The sequence below is a fragment of the Somniosus microcephalus genome, chromosome 22 (assembly GCF_052327205.1).
Source record: "Somniosus microcephalus isolate GS21.2 chromosome 22, FLI_Smic_1.0, whole genome shotgun sequence".
Lineage (NCBI taxonomy): Eukaryota > Metazoa > Chordata > Chondrichthyes > Squaliformes > Somniosidae > Somniosus > Somniosus microcephalus.
The window spans coordinates 54,833,343-54,852,943 of record NC_141008.1 but is presented as its reverse complement, the minus strand read 5'-3'; the positions used below and the strand labels follow the sequence as shown (position 1 = coordinate 54,852,943).

Genomic DNA, 19,601 nt, shown 5'->3' with positions numbered 1-19,601 from the left:
TGGCTTATAGTCAATGCCTGATAATTCAAAGCCAGCCTAATTCAAATCGTCAGAGAATGTGAACTGCACTGAAATAAAGCTTCCCGTGCTGTTTCGCTTTACAAAAATCCAGGCTGACACTCTCAATGCAGTGCCGAGGGAGTGCTGCACTGTCAGAGGTGCCGTCTTTCGGATGAGATGTTAAACCAAGGCCCCGTCTGCTCTCTCAGGTGGACGTAAAAGATCTCACGGCACTATTTCGAAGAAGATAGGGGAGTTCTCCCCGGTGTCCTGGCCAATATTTATCCCTCAACCAACATCACTAAAACAGATTTTCTGGTCATTATCACATTGCTGTTTGTGGGAGCTTGCTGTGCGCAAATTGGCTGCTGCGTTTCCCACATTACAACAGTGACTGCACTTCAAAAAATACTTCATTGGCTGTAAAGCGCTTTGGGACGTCCGGTGGTTGTGAAAGGCGCCATATAAATGCAAGTCTTTCTTTCTTTCTTTCAGTTGTCTGATTCAAATCAATTTTTTTTTGGGTTCAAAAAATACCCCACACAGAGCTTGGTGAACTGTGCTTCCATGTGATCGACAGTGCGGCGCGTCACATTGCCCTTCCCCACCATATACGCTGTGGAGTAGTTGGGAGAGGACGGAAGGACAAGTTGCTCCGCTTGAAGTAGTTTACTGTCCCACTTCTCACAGCTTGAAGCAGCCTCCGCTCGACTCTTCTGACATCCTTTCAATGTTTTGACAAAAACATAGCCTGCCTGAGTGGCACTCTCCCAGGAGCACTTATCCTTCCCACAGAGGTATCGCCTGACATTTTACGATTTCCGCAGCCTGCACAATTTCCATTAAGTTTATCGCTGCAGGAAATGTACGGGACACAGCGGGAGTGACCTGCCATTTTCCCCAAGAATATTACATTCAATGCGACGTCTCTTTTTAAAGAAAAAAATTATAGCAATCTCTTCTAATCGGCAGAATCAAAAGCATATTTAAATGCTTCTGACACAGGGAGCGTGCTATAGATTTCCCCACCCCCCCTAACTGATTTGAAACAGTTAATAGTGTTAGCGAATGTATTTCCTGAAGTGCTTCTCAGTTGCTGACTTACTCAGTTTAAAAAGGGAATGGACAGGATTGTAAAACCCAGATTATTTAAGGCACACTTGTTATTTACAGCTCGCAGCGTTCTCTGTGGGCACGGGACAAAATCTCTACACAGTTCACTCACTTAATTCAAAGTCACTCATATTTCAATTTTATAAAACCACTAAATCCCCTCTTTACTGTGCTATTGAGGTTACTCAATTTATATTACTGGATGGATAATTCATTTTTAAGAGGGACGACTTCAAATTCTCAGGAGTAGGCCGAGATTGGGCGTTTCTCACAATCGCGCGAACGCAAATGTAACTTCCACAGGTCCCCCCCTTTACTGAAACTCTTAAGGACCAAAGAAAACCCCAGCAATGCAGCATCTGGAATGTTTCACACATTTACACCGAGTCCCGTTCACCCCCTGCGCTCGCTGACCTACATTAGCTCCCTACTTAACAACGCAGCGATTTCAAAATTCTCATCCTCATCTTCAAATCCCTCCATGGCCTCGCCTCTCAATCTCTGTAATCTCCCCCCAGCCCCCTCACCCAGGCCTCCGAGATCTCTGCGGTTCCTCCAATTCTGGCCTCTTGCTCTTCCCCGATTTTCATCGCTCCACCATTGGTGGCCGTACCTTCAGCTGCCTAGGCCTTAAGCTCTGAAATTCCCTCCCTAAACCTCTCCGTCTCTTTCCTCCTTTAAGACGCTCCTTAAAACCTACCTCTTTGACCAAGCCTTTGGACACCTGTCCTAATATTTCCTTATGTGGCTCGGTGTCGAATATTGTTTGATAATCGCTCCTGTGAAGCTGCTTGGGACGTTTTACTACATTAAAGCCGCTATATAAATACAAGTTGTTGTTAGTATTCTTGTCACCATGCCACAGAAAGGACCTACACACACCGGCGAGAGTGCAGAGAGCAGGAACAAACAGATCCCAGGTATAAAGGGATAAAGCCATGAAGAAGGACTGGACAAACATACGCTCGCAGGTCAAGAAGAGACTGTATCAGCTATTTAAATGGTAGAGATAAGGTAAACCTATAATATTACTTCAAAGCAAGTAAGGCTAGTTGGGTCCCAAGGACGTCAATTTAAATTTGTTAAACGTAAATTGGAGAAACATCAGAAGGAACATCTTCACTGAAAAAGTGATGAATGAGTTTCACCATTATGCTGTGTTTACATTTTTTTAACCTCTTTTTTTGTCTTCATCAAGGTAAAGCATGTAAATGCTGGGGAATTTCAGGCATTTCCCAGGAACTTCCCATTTCTGGCACCCAGTGTCCCCACCAAACAAGGTCAGGTCAGGTCAGGTCAGGTCAGGTCAAGCACAGTGAGGTACAAAGTGAAGTGTACCAAGCCCAGAATAATACTCTTACCACCACAACCCCCACCCCCCCTCTCCCCCACCACCCCCCCTCTCCCCCACAGCATCTGTGGAGAGATGCTCATCTCATTTCACACTGGAGCCCTATAGCCAGAGAAGACAACACCCATTCCATCAGTCTGAGCGGGATTTTAACCCAGCTCCAAGAGGTGATAAACCAGCATCCAACCCAATGAGGTGCCGCCCTTCATCAACACTTGACCTTCTCTCCAGACAGTGGAGCTTGTCTAATCGTCCCTCATAGCTTGTCCCCATAACACACGAGATCATTCTCAACGGGGAGGGTGGGTCTGTCCCTTCCAGCCCTATTGACAGCAGTGCTCCTTTAAGTGAAGGAGTGTGTACGTTCTGTGCGCAGCAATCATGAAAACATCACCATCTTGTTAGCATTTATACTTAGAGTCAGGAAAACTGATCTGAATCCCAGCCAGGCTACTGCTGCACCAGACACATCTGCCAGTCAGGTCCATAGGTGTCGAGAGACTTTTGACTATGCGTGTTTGACCACATTTTCATTCCAAAGCAATAAATCCAGCCAGAAGGATGAAGCTTTTACTCATTTTCAATGTTACCGCTGACAGTAAACGGTGGTGAGGGGGGAAAGGAGTGCACATGGCTGGATTTCGTAAATCCAAGTACTGAAACCATAATATTCAATATATTCGCCGTGGATCAACTTTTCTGCTAGCTCTCTGTTAAACTGTACCGGCCCAGAGGTACCAGGTCCCATCAGGACATTGCAAAGCAGCCACGAGGCAGAACTACCTAAACACACATGCACCATGCAATACAGTCCTGCGAATCACACCTTTGGCGGGTTTCTGCGGCTGATCTTTCTGTCCCTTGGTATAAAAGTCACTTTGTATTTCTTCTTTTACAGTAACTAATATACCCCATCCTTGTTTTCAGATCCCTCCATGGCCTCGTCTCTCCCTATCTCTGTAATATCGCCCCCCCCCCCCCCCCAATTGAGATCTCTGCGTTCCTCCAATTCTGGCTTCTTGCGCATCCCGACTTTAATTGCTCCACTATTGGTGGCCATGCCTTCAGCTGCCGAGGCTTAAGTGTAAAAAGTCGGATAGCCAGGTGGTGAAGGATGGAGTACTAGAGTCCAGTCTTTACTTGCTTACAAGTCTTTATTCAGGGAGACACATATGTCCACCCCACCCCCCAAGATAAGCTTGTAACCCTTCCCCAACCTACTCCAATATATATGAGAGCAAGAGTAGCCAATTAATTCCCGCCACCTGCATACAATTAATACTCAATTGCTATACACCACTTAAGTACAATTAACACTAAGCTCTGGAATTCCCTCCCTAAACCTCTCCGCCTCTCTCTCCTTCTTTAAGACGCTCCTTAAAACCTACCTCTTTGACCGAGCATTTGGTCACCTGCCCTAATATCTCTCTACGTGGCTCGGTGTCAAATTCTGTTTGCTCCTGTGCAGCGCCTTGGCACGTTTTACTACGTTAAAAGCGCTATATAAATGCAAGTTGTTGTTGTGGTTGTTGCCTGGACTATTGATTTTATTGACGGGGTCCTCAGCGCCAGTCTATAAACCAGCGAGAGTTAACGTTTCAGGTCGATGACCTTCCGTCAGAACTCACTAACTAGCTTGGGAGAACTAACTCATTTACTGAAACCTGCATGACAAAGAGATCACAAGCTGAACTGGTGAGAAAAAAATATTAGTTCGAAAATATTCGTTGGACCTGAAATGTTAACTCTGTTTCTCTCTCCACAGATGCTGCCTGACCTGCTGAGTGTTTCCAGCATTTTCTGTTTTTATTTCAGATTTCCAGCATCCGCAGTATTTGGCTTTTGCATTCAAATTATTATTGAATACAAAAGCAGGCACTTAATCTGTATACACTCGTCTCTTAGAGATTGACCTTCCCTGTGCGCTTCAGCGTTGTGCTTCCCAACCTTCCGAAAACAAAAAGATTCCCAATTTACTAAACACACATCAGTTGTTGTTGATCTGGAACGTGCTGCCTGAAAGGGCGGTGGAAGCTGATTCAATAGGAACTGGATGAATACTTGACATGGAATACATTTGTCAAGCTATGGGGAGTGGGACTGATTGGAGAGATCTTTCAAAGAGCCGGCACAGGCACGGTGGGCCGAATGGCCTCTTTTTGTGCAGTACGATTCTAGAAAAAAAATTAATCGTGAACTGCTTCATTACAGAGGACAGTGTGGGGGACAATGCAAGCTGGGCAGTCCCTCAATCAGACGCCAATCACGCTGCTAGTCACAAACTGCTACCCTGTGGGGAATTCACAGAGCTGTGGTCAACAACCAGCACTTCGGCGAATCAACAACAACCACCTGCATTTATCTAGTGCCTTTAACGCAGTAAAACGTCCCAAGGCGCTTCACAGGAACGATTATCAGACAAAATTCGACACCGAGCCACATAAGTGTCTTAAAGGAGGAGAGAGGTGTAGAGATGCAGAAGGATATACTTGCTATAGAGAGAGTGCAACGAAGGTTCACCAGACTGGTTCCTGGGATGGGGGGATTGTCCTATGAGGAGAGATTGAGTAGACTAGGCCTATATTCTCTAGAGTTTAGAAGAATGAGAGGTGATCTCAGTGAAACATACAAAATTCTCAACAGGGTAGATGCAGGGAGGATGTTTCCCCTGGCTGGGGAGTCTAGAACCAGGGGGTCGCAGTCTCAGAATAAGGGGTCGGCCATTTAGGACTATGATGAGGAGAAATTTCTTCACTCAGAGGGTGGTGAATCTTTGGAATTCTCTACCCCAGAGGGCTGTGGAGGCTCAGTCGTTAAGTATATTCAAGACAGAGATCGATAGATTTTTGGATATTCAGGGAATCAAGGGATATGGGGATAGTGCAGGAAAGTGGAGTTGAGGTCGAAGGTCAGCCATGATCTTATTGAATGGTGGAGCGGGCTCGAGGGGCCGAATGGCCGACTCCTGCTCCTATTTCTTATGTTCAACCGTATTGCCGGGTAAACTCAACTCAAATGATAGAGGCAATAAAGTGCAGGCATTGTACACAAGTAATCCCTTCCCTTACGGAATAAAACCAACCACCAAACATCAGGGGTCCAATATCCTTATGGAATAATACTACACGGAGCATTACATTTTATGAACAGTAATGCAACACTACTTAACTGAAATAAACCCGTAGAATCCACAAACACAAACCTCTCCCCAGCCCCTCACCAAAGATACCCTCTGTAGATTTGGATGGTATCGAGTAACTCCAGCTGGCATTGTCTCAGGGACTTGCGCCCTGCAGAAAGCCTTTGGTCACATCAAAGTACAGGAAGCCTTCAAACAGGTCGCGGCCGGCCAGCAGTGCGAATTTGGCCACGTTCTCGAGTCTCTGGCCTTTCATTTCTGGGTAGGGCTGTGCTGCATTATAATGATTTAATCCCCACAGCTATTAATCGTGCAGGGTCACTGGCTGAATCAGACTGGAAACATCCGGTTAAGAAATTGCTGCAGCTTGCAATGTTCACACGGCGTGGCCTGGAGACAGAATGCACTAAAGCCAACGTGAAAAGCTGGTGCCTACATTCGCAAATTAAATACCAAGACATTCCAACCTGGGTTTATTTTTTGGATTCAGTGTGTCTGATCTGCAACTGGGTCATTGAGGGTACAACAAAGTAGAAGATGCCAACTGCGGGCAAGTCTGCCAACCTTACTTTCTCACCCCACCAAGAAAGCAGGCAGCAATTCAGCGAGAAAACCGTACAAACAGCAACAACTCGCATTTATTTAGTGTCTTTAACGTAGTAAAATGTCCCAAGGTGCTTCACAGGAGCGATTATCAAACAAAATTTGACACCGAGCCACATAAGGGGATGTTAGGGCAAGTGAGCAAAAGCTTGGTCAAAGAGGTCGGTTTTAAGGAGCGTCTTAAAGGAGGAGAGAGAGGTGGAGAGGCTTAGGGAGAGAGTTCCAGAGCTTAGGGCCGAGGCAGCTGAAGACACGGCCACCAATGGTGGAGCGATTAAAATCAAGGATGCTCAAGAGACCAGAATTGGAGGAGTGCAGAGATCTCAGAGGGTTGTAGGGCTGGAGGAGGTTACAGAGATAGGGAGGGGCGAGGCCACAGAGGGATTTGAAAACAAATGCTGGAAGCACATCAAGGCTAAACCAGCCGTGTGGGGTTTTATCGAGACTGGCTGGTTGCAGATGCGTCCTCGCTGCAGAAACAGAGTGGCTGTAAAATCATCTCACCGGTCTAATGAGAAAGGTGCAGGTTGCTAAGCTACAAGAATCAATACCTATGCAATACTCGGTAGCTCCTAATGCAGCACTAAGACACCAAACGGTCAGCCACAAAGGAATGTGGCATTTCAGACAGCACGAGACTCTCGGCTCAGGACAATGTAACTGTTCCGCTCCACATCTCGGTGCGAGAGCAGGGTCATCCTTCAACAACAGAAAGAAAACCAGTTTGACCCGTCCCCTGCCCATGGAGGATTTTTCCAGAGAGAGATTCCCCCCCTCCCCGATTTTTGGTTCTTCAGATGCTTGTTTTGCAGCAAAGGGCAGATTCACGGCCTACTCTCGGGCTGCTGTAGTTCGGGGTTCGGTCGCAGATCAGCCACGATCTTACTGGAATGGCGGAACAGGCTCGAGGGGCTGAATGGCCTGCTCCTGCCCCTAAGGTTCCTATGTTGTCCTTCTTCTTCTTCTTAGGCAGTCCCTCGGAACCGAGGATGACTTGCTTCCACACTAAAAATGAGTTCTCAGGTGACTGAGGAGTCCAATGCGGGACCTCCAGTCTCTGTCCATGAGGGGCCCGACGTTCCAGGTCCCGAACTTCATTTTGATGGGTGGAAGATGCCTGTGCGTGAATTCTTTTAACGTGGGGTGGCCGTTGCACACCAGCTACCACACGGGCTTGACAGAGCAAGGTCCTGGTCCAATGGCAAGGGGATCCAAGACGATTGGAGACCAGGCTCTGCTACATCAGCCTAGCACACACACACACACACACACTCCTACCGTCACCAAAGATCAAAAACCAAAACCAAATGGCACAGAGCGGTGCAGCACATACCTACCCCATCCCCTGCCTCCACACATTGACTTGCCTCTCTATCATTATGGTTTGTCCTTGTCTAATTCTAATATGTTGTCCATGCCACCTGTGAGCAGCCACTAGGAGGCGAGCAGGTGCAAGGACTCCTTAGGCAGGACGCGCATGTCCGATTTTCCCCTCCTCCTCGTTGTAGGGTTGCCAACTCAGGTCGGACATAATCCTGGAGGATTCATCGCACGACTTCCTGTTTCCAACCGCCCTGCCCCCACGTTTCGGCCACAGGTCGCCCGACACACCCATCCACGCGGCACTCCGCCTTCCCACCTCAACGGGAGGGTAAACGGGCTCTTAAATGACACGACCAGACGATGCTTGACTGTCAGCTAAACTGTCTTTTTATCCCGCCGCCAGCCAATATTTTTATAACTAATAAACGTACAAAGAAAAATGAAAAGAAAAAAAATCACTTTTTTTTAAAAAACGCGCCAGTGATTTTTCTCTTGGGATTTGCTGGCAGTAGTTGTCCTGGAGATTAATCTTCAATTCCTGGAGACTCCGGGGCAATCCTTGGAGTGTTGGCAAGCCTACCCCACTGGGAGACATCGCTGCCTGCAGTCTGGCTTCCTTATTCCACAAGGGTCAGGTCAGGGACTGAGCAGGCGTCCGGTTTGTTTATGTTTTTGGTTGGGGGGTGGAGAAGAGAAGGGATCTCAAAAAAAATGTCACCAACAATGTCCCCCTGTAATCTTTTTTTTGGCCTTACGTGGCCCCTTTAAGGGGCTGCCCGGGCCATTCGGAATGGCGCGCATGCGCTATTTTTACATAGCACAGCTGGCTGCGCGGGTTCCCTGGAGCGCTGCGCAGCCGTGCAGCCTAAAGTGAATATTGGTCATAAATGAATCGAGATTTGTAAAGGACAAGATCGCCAAGCTCTGCCTGCAGCAACGTGACATTGGGGCAGTAATTCCTCCCCAAACGCGTGAGTACGGAAGGGGTACTCACGCGTCTGGCCGGAGGAAATGCCGGTTTTCAGCATGCACAGCGGATGCGCTGAAAACCGGCATTTCCTCTCCTCCAACCCAAGAGGTGAAGAGGCTAGCGCGTGCGCTGTAGGGGGCAGTGCGTGCATCTTGGATTTCCTCTGTTTTGGGGGATTTGCGCATGTGTAAAGGCCTCCGGTCTTTACGCTTGTAAAAAGCACACGTAAGTATTTATTTTTACAGGTAAGTGGTGTTTTAGTGTAATTTAGAATTTTTTTTTCCACAGGTTTATTATTTTAAAGAATCTACAATAACGTAAGTTTAGATTTAGACCCTTTTTATTAAAGATTTATTTTTTTCAAAAAAAAAATTGTTTAAATTATTTTTTTAAACTTATTTATACTTAATTTAATGATTGTGATGTTTTTTAAATTTTTATTTAAAGTTTAAATAGTGTTTTGGGCCCCCGTAGTTTTCATGAGTTTGACAGTTCTTACTCTCAAACTCATGAACCTTCCCCTCCCGATTGGTTGTACAGTGCTCACCTGATCCCAGCCGGCACATCGCACTAACTACGCCGCTGGGTCAGGTAAGCACAGCGCGCTGACATCTGAACCGGGCCTGTGACAGGAAATGCAAGCAGGCCCGGGCTTCAGATGTCAGCGCGCAGGGGGAGTACAGATCGGGGGCTTGCACGCGCGGCAAGCCCCCAACACCAAGTTCTGGGCCAATGTCTGCCTGGATTCAGACACTCCAAAAAAAACAGAAGTCAGAGGGGGTCACGCACACCCTCTCTGGTTAAATTAGATCAAATTCCTGAAAGTAGGAACTCCCTTCCTGGCTGTTCAACAATTCGTACAGTGCCTATAATTAATCGGCGGCGGCAAGTGGATCTAGTGACCTTGGAAAACTCTTTCTTCACCATCTGTTCTCCCTCACTATACTCCCTTTAGAGTGGGACACAGGAGTCACTGGGTCCTGTGCAGTACTTGACTGTTTCCGATCTATAACTACCAAGGTGGGTAGATGGAGTGAAGACATAGATCAGCCATGATCTAATTGAATGGCGGAATGGGCTCGAGGGGCTGAATGGCCTGCTCCCGTTCCCATGTTCCTACTCCTAAAACCACAAATCCCATTCCCAGGTATCCATCCAACCTTAACTACTTTTGCAGGGTCTTTGTTTCACATGCACCTGGAGGGGTAAGACAGACTTACATTTATACAGCACCTTTGCCGCATTCTTTGCCAGACTGAATAGGCACCAAACCACACCGCAGTCGGACATTTGATTTAAACAGTTGGGTTGCCAACTCTGGTTGGATGCATTCCAGGAGGTTCCATCACATGACCTCCTACCTCCAACTGCTCCGCCCAGTCAATGAAAAAAGGAAAGACTTGAATTTCTCCAGCGCCTTTCACGACCACCGGACGTCTCAAAGTGCTTTACAGCCAATGAAGTACTTTTGAAGTGGAGTCGCTGTTGTAATGTAGGAAACGTGGCAGACAATTTGTGCACAGCAAGCTCCCACAGACAGCTGCCATGTGAGAGAGAAAAGAAATAATCCTGTCTTTCATTCTGCCATTGCCATTTACACATCTAGAGCCATCTTTTGTTTCTTAACTTGTCCCATTACCATCTCCTTTTGCCTTGAACCATCATCCCTTTTGTCATTTAATCTCTCCTGCCTTCCAGCCTATCACAGACCTTCCCTTCTGTTCTTTCCTCCCCTCCCCCCTTTCCCTGCCCCTGCACTTGCTTAAAAACCTGTTAACATCTCCAGCTTTTTCCAGTTCTGACGAAGGGTCATCGACCTGAAGCATTAACTCCGTTTCTCTCTCCACAGATGCTGCCCTGACCTGCTGAGTATTTCCAGCATTTTCTGTTTTTATTTCAGATTTCCAGCATCCGCAGTATTTTGCTTTTGTGATAAAATCAACAGTGGCGCTAACCCCAGCCATCTCAGGGTGTTGCTTTTCTGCCTTCACGCTCTTGAACGTATGCTAGCACTGTGCTCAAAATCAAAACCCCAGCTCTAGCAACCAGTGTTTACACCAACAACACAACAGTGACTGGCACCAGAAAAAAAATCCACATGGCCAATATATTTCCAAGTCAGGATGATGTGTGACTTGTGACGCGCTTTGAGATGTTTCTGTGATATGGTATTATGGAAATACGAGTCTCTCTTCCTTTCTCTCTCTCTCCAGATCACCCAGATGACTACTTGAGTTTACACAGCATCCTTCATGTAGAAGAGTGTCTGGGAACATTTTGCAGGGATGAAGAGGACAACACTAAGAAAGAGCTGGGCAAGATTAAGAGGCGGGGGTGGAATTACATAGAACTTTACAGCACAGAATCAGGCCCTTCGGCCCAACTGGTCTGTGTCGGTGTTTATGCTCCACACGAGCCTCCTCCCACCCCTCTTCATCTCCCCCTATCAGCATATCCTTCTATTCCTTTCTCCCTCATGTGCTTATCTAGCTTCCCCTTAAATGCACCTGTGCCGTTCGCCTTGCCTGCTCCCTGTGCTGGCACGCTCCACATTCTCACCACTCTCTAGGTAAAGAAGTTTCTCCTGAATTCTTTATTGGATTTATTAGCGACTGTCTTATGACCCCTAGTTTTGGACTCCCCCCACCACCCCCCCCGCCCACAAGTGGGAACATTTTCTCTACGTCTACCCTATCGAACCCCTGCATAATTTTGAAGACCTCGATCAAGTCACCCCTCAGCCTTCCTTTTTCTAGAGAAAAGGGCCCCACAGCCCATTCAGCCTTGAACTGAAAGAACAGTCGAAGAGAGACTGTTAAAGATAGGGGGGAAAGAGAGGTAGAAAGACAATGGGGTAAGAAAAGGTGAAGTTATTGCGTGACATAATTCCACAGAATAGGGCAGTAGTGACAGCAGCAGTCAGTGGCGGAGAAGGGGAACGGAATGAGAGGCGGGTCCAGGCAAACACAAGGGGTGCACACTGCCACATGTGTCTGGAGAAAAATGAGAAACGCTGGATGAGGTTCCTTGGCAGTTTAAAAAAAAACTCTTTTGAGCATTTCCATTCAGTGTCTGGCATGCCCATGTGTAAACAGAAATACGAGCAGCTCCATTCAGTGCACCCACACACGAGCTTATTGCCTTAACTCCGATAATGACACTGGGGCTCAGCGGATCATTAATCCAAGGGCGGGTGTTCCAGAGCCTCCGAGAACTGCTCCCTTTTTCCATTTGTCATACTTTTTTGAAAATCCTCTTTTTTTTAAGCTGGGGGACAGCGGAGGCAGCGAACAAGGGTAGAGTTGGAAAGAGAGGCATAAGGAAGGGAGGAGGCCGATGAGGGTGGAATAGAGGAATAAATCACTCAATAGCATTGTCTTAGTAGCTGCTTTCATGTTGGATTTAGTGAGGTGTTGACCAGCCCAGAGTTGCTAAGGTGGGCCATCAAGGCGGCCTGGTAGAAAGCATGCCCTCCCCTTATTGGCCAGCCTTCGCAAATAAGGCAAGTCTATGCTGATGTTGCCATTGGCTGCAAGAGGCCCACACATCAAAAGCTTTTGCGTCTCAATTATATTTACAAAAATTCCAACATTAGTCTCCTAACCCTGGAAGAAACCCTGTTGACAAATACAGAAATGAGTACACATAGAATAGTACAGCACAGAAGGAGGCCATTTAGCCCATCGAGTCTGCGCCGGCTCCTTCGAAGATCAATCCAGTCAGTCCCACTCCCCTGCTCTTTCCCCATATCCCTGCAATTTTTTCTCCGAGTTATAAATGGGGGTTGGTGGGGGTGGGGCGAAGGTTATTTGTGGATCTTTTAAAGCAGGGTAGTTTGAATGTGGGTCCACTCAGGCGAAATGTAAGTGAACCTGGGGTCCAGAATCTAAACGTACATAATTCAGAGAATTGGCAGCAATCATCGCCCTCTCGCTCAGGCTGAACCAGACTGTGCAAAACCTTGGCATCCTGTTTGACTCCAAGCCGGACTTCAAAACCCCCCACGTCCTACCCATCTCCAAGACCGCTTGCCTGCACCTCCTGTAACACTGACATCCTCTGCCCCATCGCCCCGCCACTGAAATTTACACTTTAGTCCCCTGGAGACCAAAGCTCAGCAGCTGCCATCTTGTCACGCACTAAATCCGATGACTCAATTTCTTCGCTTCATTCTTGGCCCCTTTCCCGCTCACCCACCCGCCCCCACAACAAATTGAATTTAAAATCCTGCTTCTCTTGTTCAAATTCCTCGCCCATTATTGCAACCTCCTCCGCCGCCGCCCTCGCGCCTCCTCCGCCGCCCTCGCGCCTCCTCCTCCTCCGCCACCTCGCGCCTCCTCCTCCACCCTCGTGCCTCCTCCGCCACCCTCGCGCCTCCTCCTCCTCTGCCCTCGCGCCTCCTCCGCCGCCCTCGCGCCTCCTCCGCTCCTCCGCCGCCGCCCTCGCGCCTCCTCCTCCTCCTCCGCCCTCGCGCCTCCTCCGCCGCCCTCGCACCTCCTCCGCCGCCGCCCTCGCACCTCCTCCGCCGCCGCCCTCGCACCTCCTCCTCCCTCGCACCTCCTCCTGCGCCTTCTGGCCCTCCAGCTGTGGTTTTGTGTGTGCGCCTTCAGCCGCCTCAGCTCTATTCTACAACTCCCTCCGCCTCTCCCTCTCCGCTTTTAAAAGCCTTCTCAAAAACCCAACGTCTTTGAATCTGACTTCTGGCCACCTTTAGAGCTAGACGTTCGATCCTTTACCCTTTTAAAAAAAAAAAATGCTTTCTCTCCTCTCTGCGAAGCACCACTGGGGTGTTCTCGATGTTAAAGGTGCTTTATAAATACAAACCAATGTTGGGTTCAAACAACAGCCCATGGGTCACGTGTGGCCCGTGAGCCTCGGCAATCCTAACCACCTTGTTCCACTTGCGCTTATATTTCTTATTCACTGCTTTGTCCCGCTTGAATGCTGCGGGACTGGTAGTTTGGAATGCCCTTGGCGTGGAAGGGCACAATATAAATGCAGCCTCTTTTTATTTTATTTCCGATATACAAATTAATAAAACGTGGATTTAAACTTTATATGTGGCCTAAGGCTCCATGGTACGCAGTTTCGTAGCCCACAAGGACCAAAAGTTTGAATACGCCGCGATTTAAGGCTTCATTTTAATAAGGCCCGGACGGGTTGCAATGAGGATTTGCTCGTCTTGGCCGGTCTTTGAATCGGCGCCAAACCGACACATTTTGATGTTTCAAAAAAAAAACTCAATCACAGTTGGGTCGCCAACTCTGGTTGGAGGTTTTAATCACATGACCTCCCGCCTCCAACCATCCCGCCCAAACAGACTTTTCCCCCCACATCTTCAATATTTTTATAGCTGATAAACAAAAGTGTTTAAAGAAAATGAAAAAAATTCCCCTATGATTTTTCTCCCGAGATTCTCGCAGTCTCCGAGTCAGAAGGTCGTGGGTTCGAGTCCCGCTCCAGAGACTTGAGCACAAAAATTCAGGCCGGCACTCCCAGTGCAGTACTGAGGGAGTGCTGCACTGTCAGAGGTGCCGTCTTTCGGATGAGACGTTAAACCGAGGCCCCGTCTGCCCTCTCAGGTGGACGCAAGAGCTCCACGGTCACTATTTTGAAGAAGAGCAGGGGAGTTCTCCCCGATGTCCTGGGGCCAATATTTATCCCTCAACCAACATCACTAAAAAAAAAGATTATCTGGTCGTTATCTCATTACTGTTTGTGGGAGCTTGCTGTGCACAAATTGGCTGCCACGTTTCCTACATTACAACAGTGACTACACTTCAAAAATAGTACTTCATTGGCTGTAAAGCGCTTTTGGACGTCCTGAGGTCGTGAAAGGCGCTATAGAAATGCAAGTTCTTTCTCTCTTTTCTATATAAAAATTCTTTGATTGAATTTTTAATATGAGGCCCAAGGCTCCGTGGTCCACAGTTTAGTACAGTAGCATGCAAGGACCAAAAGCTTGAACGCCCCATGATTTAAAGTATCATTTCAAAAAGACGGGCAGAGGGGTGGGAACGAGGATTTGCCGCATTCTTTGCCAGACTGAATAGGCACCAAACCACAACGCAGTCTGACATTTGATTTAAACATTTGGGTTGCCAACTCTGGTTGCCAACATTCCAGGAGATTTCATCACATGACCTCCTACCTCCAACCGCCCCGCCCAGTCAATGAAAAAAGAAAGACTTGCATTTCCGTCGCGCCTTTCATGACCACCGGACATCTCAAAGCACTTTATAGCCAATTAGGTATTTTTTGAAGTGTAGTCACTGTTGTAATGTAGGAAACTCGGCAGCCAATTTGCGCACAGCAAGCTCCCACAAACAGCAATGTGATAATGACCAGATAATCTGTTTTTGTTATGTTGGTTGAGGGAGAAATATTGGCCCCAGGACACCGGGGAGAACTCTCCTAGGAGACTTTTTTCCCTCATCTCCAAAATTTTTTATAACTCAAAGTGTTTAAAGAAAATGAAAAAAAGTGTACACCAATTTTTTTTTAAAAATTCCCCTGTAATTTTTCCTCATGGGATGTTCGTAGCGTTGTCATGGAGACTGTAGGACAACCCTGGAGGGCTGGCCAACCAAGCAAGCTCCATGGTAACGCATGGAACACGAGTGTAATTCTATCTTAAAATCTCAGTTTAATCCCAAAACTTAAATAAAAGGGTTCTGACAAAAGCTCATCGACCTGAAAGGTTGACTCGGTTTCTCTCTCCACAGATGCTGCCTCCTGACCTGCTGAGTGTTTCCAGAATTTTCTCCTCTTGTGTCAGATTTCCAGCATCTGCAGCATTTTGCTTTTGTAAATAAAAAAAAGCTTAATTACAACGAGCGACTTTTCTATTTCTGGCCAACTCTCATTCCGGTAGAAACAGCAGAGCCCGAATGACCTTGAAATACCCGGCAGAAGGCCTTTGTCTTCTGTCCTATTGTTTTCATGACCCTGCCTGCAAAGCAAGACATTCACGAGGTTCAGCACTTACATCACTGTCTGAAAACTCGATAATTACCCTGCAAATTATCAGGAGCTCCCCAGGGTTGTGTGCTCAGCCCCCTTCTGTACTCCCTGTTTACTCACGATTGCGTGGCCACGCACAACTCCAACTCCATCATCAAGTTTGCTGATGACACTACCATTGTAGGCCTGATCACAGATGGCGACAAGACAGGCTACAGGGAGGAGGTAAGAGCTCTCGCAGAATGGTGCAAGTACAACAACCTCTCCCTCAACATCAGCAAAACAAAGGAGATGATCGTGGACTACAGGAAGCGGCAGGGGGAGGGACACACCCCAATCTACATCGAAGGGGCTGAGGTGGAGAGGGTCAGCAGCTTCAAATTCTTGGGTGTATTCATTACGGAGGACTTAATGTGGTCACATCACATCGACGTTGTAACGAAGAAGGCATGCCAATGCCTGTTCTTCCTCAGGAGACTGAAGAAATTTGGAATGGCCCCCCAGATTCTCACCAACTTCTACCGGTGCACCATCGAGAGTATCCTGTCCGGCTGCATCACTACCTGGTATGGCAACTGCACCGCCACAGACCGCAATGCTCTACAGATGGTGGTGAAAGCTGCACAATATACTATAGGAATTAAACGACCTGCTGTCCAGGATATCTACCCCGAGAGGTGCCGGGGGAAGGCCCTGAGAATCATTAAAGACGCGAGCCACCCCAGCCACAACCTCTTCGCCCTGCTCCCATCTGGTAAGAGATACCGAAGCATACGGTCTCGTACCAGCAGGTTTCGAAACAGCTTCTACCCCCAGGCCATAAGACTCATGAACGTATAATTTATTATTATTTATTACTGTTGTTTTATTTATTATTACTGTATTTCTATTAGTATTTTATCATTGTTATGCCATATTTATTCCAATGTTGGGAGGACTCGTAAAAATCAACATTTCATTGTGTAGTACACACGTCTGCTGCATATATATGACAAATAAAATTGAATTGAAACTACATCCTTTACACTGCCTGGGAAAAAAAATAAACAGAAATAAAGCATACTGGGCAAATGCAATGTAGTTAGGTTCTACCCAACATAGACTTGTGGTCATCCAAAACTCTGCTGCCTGTATCCTAAGTCACACCAAGTTCCGTTCATCCATCTCCACTGTGCTCGCTGACCTACATTGGCTCCCGGTTAAGCAAAGCATCGATTTCAAAATTCTCATCCTTGTTTTCAAATCTCTACATAGCCCTGCCCCCTCCCTATCTCTGTAATCTCCTCCAGCAGCCCGCTGCCCCCCACCCCCCGCGATATCTGTGCTCCTCTAATTCTGCCCTCTTGAGCATCCCTGATTATAATCGCTCAAGCACTGTTGGCCCTGCCTTCTGTTGCCTAGGCCCCAAGCTCTGGAATTCCCTGCCTAAACCTCTCTGCCTCTCTTTCCTCCTTTAAGACATTCCTTGAAACCTACCTCTTTGACCAACCTTTTGGCCACCTGCCCTAATTTCTCCTTATGTGGCTCGGTGTCAAATATTTTGTCTTGTAACACTCCCGTGAAGTGCCTTGGGACATTTTACGACGTTAATGGCGCTATATAAATACAAGTTGTTGTTAGGTGACAATGAACACAGAAGAGTGCAAAAGCAAAATACTGCGGATGCTGGAAATCTGAAATAAAAACAGAAAATTCTGGGAATACTCAGCAGGTCAGGCAGCAGCTGTGGAGAGAGAAACGTTTCAGGTCGATGACCTTTTGCCAGAAGAGTACAGATATTTTGTGGGGGTGGGGGGGAGGAATTGGGTCAGTAACAGCACAAGACAAGAGTGACTGAAAGAGCTGCTGTTATCTGAGAGAACTCCCTTTTACCTCGCACCATCATCCCTTTTGTCATTTAATCTCTCCTGCCTTCCACCCTATCACAGACCTTCCCTTTTGTTCTTTCCTCCCCTCCCCCCTTTCCCATAGAAACATAGACATAGAAACATAGAAGATAGGAGCAGGAGCAGGCCATTCGGCCCCTCAAGCCTGCTCCGCCATTCAATGAGATCATGGCTGATCATCCAAATTCAGAATTCTGTCCCTGCTTTCTCCCCATATCCCTTGATCCCTTTAGCCTTAAGAAATATATCTAACTCCTTCTTGAATATATTTAATGAATTGGCCTCAACTGCCTTCTGTGGTAGAGAATTCCACAGGTTCACCACTCTCTGGGTGAAGAATTTCCTCCTCATTTCTGTCCTAAATGGCTTACCCCTTATCCTTAGACTGTGACCCCTGGTTCTGGACTCCCCGGCCATCGGGAGCATCCTTCCTGCATCTAGTCTGTCTAGTCCTGTTCGAATTTTATAAGTTTCAATGAGACCCCTCTCATTCTTCTAAACTCCAGCGAGTATAAGCCCAATCGACCCAATCTCTCCTCCTACGTCATTCCTGCCATCCCAGGTATCAGTCTGGTGAATCTTCGCTGCACTCCCTCCATGGCAAGAACATCCTTCCTCAGATAAGGCGACCAAAACTGCACACAATACTCAAGGTGTGGTCTCGCCAAGGCCCTGTATAACTGCAGCAAGACATCCTTGTTCCTGTACTCGAACCCTCTCGCTACGAAGGCCAACATACCATTTGCCTTCTTAACTGCCTGCTGCACCTGCATGCTTACCTTCAGCGACTGGTGCACAAGGACACCCAGGTCTCGTTGCACTTCCCCTTCTCCCAATCTATTGCCGTTCAGATAATAATCTGCCTTCCTGTTTTTGCCACCAAAGTGGATAACCTCGCATTTATCCACATTATACTGCATCTGCCATGCATCTGCCCAATCACCCAACCTGTCCAAATCATACTGGAGTTTCTCGGCATCCTCCTCACAGCACACACGCCCACCCAGCTTTGTGTCGTCTGCAAACTTGGAGATATTACATCTAGTTCCCTTGTCTAGATCATTTATATATATTGTGAATAGCTGGGGTCCAAGGACCGATCCCTGCGGTACCCCACTAGTCACTGCCTGCCACTCGGAAAAAGACCCATTTATTCCAACTCTTTGCTTCCTGTCTGCCAACCAGTTCTCTATCCAAGTCAGTACCTTGCCCCCAATCCCATGTGCCATAACTTTACACGCTAATCTCTTATGCGGGACCTTATCGAAAGCCTTCTGAAAGTCCAAATACACCACATCCACTGGTTCTCCCTTATCTATTTTACCAGTTACATCCTCAAAAAATTCCCTGCCCCTGCACTTGCTTAAAACCTGTTACTGATTGTTTCCACCATCTACAAGGCACAAGTAAGGAGTGTGATGGAATACTCTCCACTTGCCTGGATGAGTGCAGCTCCAACAACACTCGAAGCTCGACACCATCCAGGACAAAGCAGCCCACTTGATTGGCACCTCATCCAGCACCTTAAACATTCACTCCCTCCACCACCGGCGCACCGTGGCTGCAGTGTGTACCATCTACAAGATGCACTGCAGCAACTCGCCAAGGCTTCTTCGGCAGCACCTCCCTAACACGCGACCTCTTCCACCTCGAAGGACAAGGGCAGCGGGCGCATGGGAACACCACCACCTCCAAGTCCCACACCATCTTGACTTAGAAGCATATCGGCCATTCCTTCATCGTCGCTGGGTCAAAATCATGGAACTCCCTCCCTAAGAGCACTGCGGGAGTACCTTCACCACACGGACTGCAGCGGTTCAAGAAGGTGGCTCACCACCACCTTCTCAAAGGCAATTAGGGATGGGCAATAAATGCTGGTCTTGCCAGTGACGCCCACATCCCATAAACAAATTAAAAAAACCATCTCTAACATTTTCCAGTTCTGATTATAATGTTCATCGGCCTGAAACATTAACTCTGTTTCTCTCTCTTCACAGATGCTGCCTGACCTGCTGAGTTTCTCCAGCATTTTCGGTTTATATTTCAGATTTCCAGCATCTGCAGAAGTTTGCTTTTGTTATCAGAGGTGGCGGAAGGGGTTATAAAAAAAAAAAAAGGGGTATGCGATTATATCCATATTAAAAATTCTTTAATGCCATTCTTTCATTAATATTGTTGCATATCTTATGGAATGGGTTCTAGTTTCTCTCTTTGCCCCAAACAGTGGTTTTATCCAGCTACAGGATTCAGATC

General features: G+C 47.4%; 1 protein-coding gene across 4 annotated transcripts in view; it reads right to left on the bottom strand.

The window, feature by feature from the left end:
- Positions 1–19,601, bottom strand: part of nxn (nucleoredoxin) — a 286,408-nt gene that overhangs the window by 138,793 nt on the left and 128,014 nt on the right. The window contains exon 1 of one of the 4 annotated variants that reach the window (XM_085964783.1): positions 5,667–5,854. The exons of 2 other annotated variants lie outside the window; for them this stretch is intronic. In XM_085964783.1, the coding sequence (XP_085820909.1) occupies positions 5,667–5,735 (69 nt within the window). In that variant the 5' untranslated portion in view covers positions 5,736–5,854. Of the gene's footprint in view, positions 1–5,666; positions 5,855–19,601 lie in introns of those variants that run through there. One more of the 4 variants, XM_085964784.1, reaches the window with a different exon arrangement.